The sequence below is a fragment of the Vombatus ursinus genome, unplaced genomic scaffold, assembly GCF_900497805.2.
Source record: "Vombatus ursinus unplaced genomic scaffold, bare-nosed wombat genome assembly UNPS02014810.1, whole genome shotgun sequence".
Lineage (NCBI taxonomy): Eukaryota > Metazoa > Chordata > Mammalia > Diprotodontia > Vombatidae > Vombatus > Vombatus ursinus.
This window is the reverse complement of record NW_020954588.1, coordinates 20,795,868-20,801,301: the sequence shown is the minus strand read 5'-3', so window position 1 is coordinate 20,801,301 and position 5,434 is coordinate 20,795,868. Positions and strand designations below refer to the sequence as shown.

Genomic DNA, 5,434 nt, shown 5'->3' with positions numbered 1-5,434 from the left:
TATCTATCTATCTATCTATCTATCTATCTATCTATCTATCTATCTATATGTCTGTTTGTCTGTCTGTCTATCTATCTAGATAGCATTTATTAAATATTCACAAGACGTCAGACACCGGGCTAAGTTCTGGGGATGCAAAGAGAAGCAAACCAGATGGTCTCTGCCCTCTAGGGCCTTGAGTTCTGATGGGGGAAGACAATTTTTGAAAGGGAGGTGGAAAGCCTGAGGGAGGAAAGGGGAAGGAAGGGAAAATCTTGGAAGGGGGAAGCTGCGAAGTCAGGATGGTGAGGATAATGAGTCCAGGAAATGTAATGGAGGGTATTTGTAGGTGAACATGGACTCACTAATCCAGTGTTCAAGACCATACGATCATAGATTTAGAGTAGGAAAGGATGTTGGAAGTCATAGACTTAAGCTATAGGGCACTTTCAAAGGCTTGAAAAACAGTTAGAAGAGTTGAAAGGAAGATGGAATTCATATTAGTAGATGGGCATCTTATGAAATTTCTTATCTCAAGATGATATAGAAAAAAATAGATATCTTTTTAAAAACCTAAGAATTAATGAATAGCCTCTCAATAATGGGTTAATAAGGAAAGCTAAAGTGTCCATGTCCAGGGGAATGACAACCATGCTTTTTTGCACAATGGCCTTTTTGACCTTTGACAGAGAAAGGCAGCAGACAGGGGAAAACATTTATATAGTACCTACTATGTACTAGGAACTATGCTAACAACCCTTAGAGGTAGGTGCTGTTATTATCTCCATTTTACAGGTAACTTGTCCAGGGTCATACAGCTGGTAAGTGCCTGAAGCTGGATTTGAACTCAGGTCTTCCTGACTCCAGAGCCAGCACTCTGTCCACTGCCTCATAAGGGAAAGATGGATAGAGCCTCGATTTGGGTCAAAATGGTAGGTTTTTATCAATTAATTGGTATTACTTACCTTCAATATCCTCCAATAGCATATAAACTTCTTTAAAAAATGATTTTATTTTATTTATTTTTGAGAATGGGTCTCCCTATCTCACCAGGCTGGAAGTGCAGGGACCACTCAGACTGATTCTACTACCGATTGGCATGGAAGCTCGGGCCAGCTCCATCTCTGACCTGGACTGGTTTGCCCTTCCTTGGGCTCTCTGGGGATCACCATATTGGTGCCAGACTTAGTGCAGACACCTGGGTGGCTTTAGCCCTCCTGCAGCTCAGAACTCCCAAGCTCAACTGATCTACTAGTCTCAGCCTCCCTGGCAGCTGGGATTACAAGTATGCCCCATCATGCCCAGCAGCATATAAACTTCTTAAGGGTAGGGACTGTTATCACGGTTTTCCTTGAATTCTCAGTGCCTAGCACAGTAGATGCTTTAAATAAAAACGTACTGAATTGAATTAGGTGCTTTAGGGAATACAGGAAAACTGGAAGATTGGAAGACTACCCTTGGGGAACTTAGAATTTAGTGTTTAAGACCATAGATTGAGCGTTAGAAAGGATATAATTTTCCAGATTAGGAAACTCGGACCCACAATGGGAAAAGTAATATTAAAAATTGATTCAAATCTAAGTCTTCTGCCCCCAAAGTCTGCACTTTTCATTACACCACTACCCTTAGCACTCATGAAATAGGAAATGATGTCAGTGCCACATGGTGTGGTGAGAGGCACTGTAAGTGCCATGGGAGTTCAGGAAAGAGAGGGATGTTTGAGAGAAGTGTAATTATGTTCTTTTTATTTTATTTTATTTTTTTGTAATTATGTTATTAAGGTTTCTAGCAAATTAGAATTTTTGGTTTGTTTGACATAATGCGGTCTTTTCTGGCATATGGTGGGAGCTGTGATCTGACTAATGAGGTGTCCTTTTTGGAGCAGTAGAGGCAAAGATCAGAAGCCCCATGGGTTAGTGCCAAGCTATCCTTCCCCGGCCTGATGGGACCATTGGCTGCGTAGGGTGTGAAGGGACCAGGGATGAGTGCCTCTATCCAGGGTCACATTTGTACCCGTTAAGAACTGGAATCATGGCCGAACATTCCAGTCTCAGTGTGATTGAGAGCATGTGTTGATTGCTTGGGGCAAGTTTAGGAAACTGTTCTGAATGCTGGAAACAAGATCTAGGTCAGTTGAGAGGGAGGAGCCTGGTTCACTTGGTAAATCTGAGAATTGCCTGTTTTCCTTTTCACTCTGGTCATTAGTTGTGTAGTGCCTGCTGCCCAGGGCAAAATGAGATGGGGCAAAGACTGGCCTTGAACTTATGAAAAGAGGCCAATGGTGAGAACTGACCAACTTGGGCATGGTGTATGCTGTTCATCGGGACTCCCCCTCACCTAGGTGCCATTTTATCCAGTCACACAATCAACACTCTCCTACCGGCTCCCATCACCTGTCTTCTGGACTATTGCAATAGCTTTCTGGTTGGTCTCTTTTCCTGAAGCCTCTCCCCACTCAAATCCATCCCCCACTCAGACACCAAAGTGATTTTCCCAAAGCACAACCTGACCAAGTCACCCCCTTCTAGTCAATAAATTCTATGGCTTCCTCTCAGGATCAAATACAAATTCCTCTTTGACCTTGAAAATTCTTCTCAGTTCGACCCCTTCTAATTTTTTCTAGCCTTCTTACACTCTTTTATGATCCACACACTCTATGATTTAGCTACACTCGCCTACTCTGTGTTTCATACACACAACACTCTATCTCCTGTCTCCATGACTTTGCATGGGCTCTTCCCCATGCCTGGAATGCTCTCTTTCCTTATCTCCACCCATGTCTTAGAATCCCTGATTTCCCTCAGGCCTCAACTCAATGAGCAGCACTTCTCTGATGCCCCCAACTGTTAGGTCCCTCCTTCCTCAAGTTACCTTGTATTCATTTTGCATTAAATACTTAGATAATACAATTCTTATCCATTAGGATCTAAGCTCCTCGAGGGCAGAGGCTTTGTGCCCTTGGTGCCTAGCACTGTGTGGGGCACATAGAAGTGCTTTAATCAGTTGTTGTTCATTAATTGATGACTTCTCAATTTAGAGCTTGGGGATTGGCTACTCCAGCTCCCCCATTTTATACAGTTGAGGAAGCCGAGACCCAGAAAAGTGACTTTTCCGGGATCACACAGCTACTAAGTATTTTAGGCAAGATTTGAACTTAGGGTTTTCTGACTACAAGTACAGCACTCTATCCATCACACCATCCTGTCTCTTAATAATAAATATAAAGTAATCCCCTGCAAGTCACTTAATTCTGTTTGCCTTAGTTTCCTCGTCTTTAAAGAGCTGGAGAAGGAAATGGCAAACCACTCCAGCATCTCTGCAAAGAAAATCCCAAATGGGGTCACAAAGAACTGGACACAGCTGAACAGCAACAACAACAATAACAATAACAACAACTCCTTGGGAACAAGGGCAGAGGACCCCAAAGACTAGGGGAAACAGGGAAGGCCTCATGTAGGAGGTGCTGTATTACTCAGCTGCTTTGGGTTTTTATTGGATCTAATGGGCATTTATCAACAAGATTTTCACTTTCCCTTTTGTAAGCTAATGGTTTTTATAGATCATACCCTGGTTTCTCTTGCAGGTAACAATTGCTTGTGATGCCGTCCTTAATTCAAAATCTCCGTATAGGAAACAGGAACCAGATTCCTGGGAAAATGAGCTGCAAGTTTCCAAACATGCCAATAATCTCTTGCAACTGGACAATGGCGTCAGGATTCCTCCCAGGTGAGACAGCTGCAGGTGGTGGGAGGCAGCAGGGGGAGTCAGGGGGTGTTTCTGAGACCACCAGCCACATAAGGATGCTGATCTCCTGTTGTAAGGTACAGCCAACTTTCTCCAACTTTCCATCAATACCACCCCTATCCCCCATTATTTACTTATCTGTGTACATCTTGTACCTTCCAATAGAGTGTGAGTCCTTGAGGGTAGTGACTATTTTCATTTTTTTGACTTTGTTTCTCCTATCACCTAGCAGAGGGCTTCAAGATAATAGGAACTTAATACCTGTTTGTTGAATTTGAAATGAGTTACATTTTAATTTTTACTTATTATGAACAAAGTCTAAGCCTTTCCATTAAAGTTACCCTTAAGAAAGACTGAGGAATTCTTTGTTTTTAAGAGAACATGTCTGTCTTCAGGATTCTACCTTATTCAGTACAAAGATTTGGTTCAATAAGTGTTTATTAGGAGCCCTCTATGTGGCAGCCAGTTGGCTGTATGCATATAAGGACAAAAAGGAAACATTCCCTTCTTCAAGACATTCTTCTTTGGGATACAACTATATATGGTGGCTGGGTGTTCATAGTAGCAGTAATCTTGCTACTGGTGGACTGCATGAGCTCAGGAGTTCTGAGCTGCAGTGTGCTAAGCTGATTGAGTGTCTGCACTAAATCTGGCACCATTATGATGAGCTCCCAGGAGTTGGGGGGCACCAGGCTGCCTAAGGAGTAGCTTATTTATACTGTTACTGTCATGTTGTGTCCCCCATTGGATTATGACTTTCTTAAGTGTAGGAGGTATGCTTTACCTTTCTTTGTAGCCCTAAGCACTCAGGACAGTGCCTGGCACATAGTTGGTGCTTAATAAATGCTTATTTTTATTTTTAATAATTTTTCCCCCAATTACATATAAAAACAATTAAAAAAATTTTTTTAAAGTTTTGAGTTCCAAATTCTATCCCTCTCTCTGTCCCCTGAGGTGGTAAGCAATCTGACGTAGGTTATACATGTGCAATCATGTAAAACATTTCCATTTAATAAATGTTTATTGACTGACTGATTGCCGAAGGAGAGATGAATTGGCTCAGGTTAGAAATGGGCCAAAGCTGATCATCACTGGGGTCGACTCCGTCGGTGTTCACTGTACCTCTAGCCTGGGCAAGAAAGGGAGATCTAGTCACAGACAACAAATCCAAACAACCCCCTTCCTGGTGTAGGCTGTATGTAGATGCAAAGAGAGAGATCAATTTGGAGTTAGAAAGACTGGTAGAGCAGAAAGAGCCCTGGCTCCAGAGTCAGAGGACCTGAGTTCAAATCCTACCCCTGCCTGTGTGACCTTGGGTAAGTCATTTAATCTACCAGGGCCTCAGTTTCCCACTATGTAAAATTAAGGTGCTGGACTAGAGATCCCTTCTTGCTCTAGATATATGTTCTTAAGACCTGAATTCAAATCCTGCCTCAGGCACTTACTAGTTGTGTGACTCTGGCCAAGTCAGTTCACTGCTCTTAGCCCCATTTTAATCATCTTTAAAATGGGGTTAATGATATTAGCTATCTCACAGGGTGGTCAGGATCAATGAGGTAACATATGTAAAATGTTCTGTAAACCTTAAAGTGCTCCATGAATACCAGTTATTATTATTTTTGTTACCAATGATTATGTTATTGATTAACTGCCTCGAAATTTAGAGCTAGAAGGGATCTTGGAGGCTGCCCACTCCAATCTCCTTATTTTA

At 42.2% G+C, this 5,434-nt stretch overlaps 1 protein-coding gene across 2 annotated transcripts in view; it reads left to right on the top strand.

The window, feature by feature from the left end:
- USP13 (ubiquitin specific peptidase 13) overlaps nt 1–5,434 on the top strand; it is a 139,401-nt gene that overhangs the window by 62,142 nt on the left and 71,825 nt on the right. Inside the window, exons 1-2 of one of the 2 annotated variants that reach the window (XM_027876177.1) lie at nt 864–911; nt 3,563–3,705. In XM_027876177.1, coding sequence (XP_027731978.1) covers nt 882–911; nt 3,563–3,705 — 173 coding nt within the window. In that variant the 5' untranslated portion in view covers nt 864–881. Of the gene's footprint in view, nt 1–863; nt 912–3,562; nt 3,706–5,434 lie in introns of those variants that run through there. The other variant, XM_027876176.1, reaches the window with a different exon arrangement.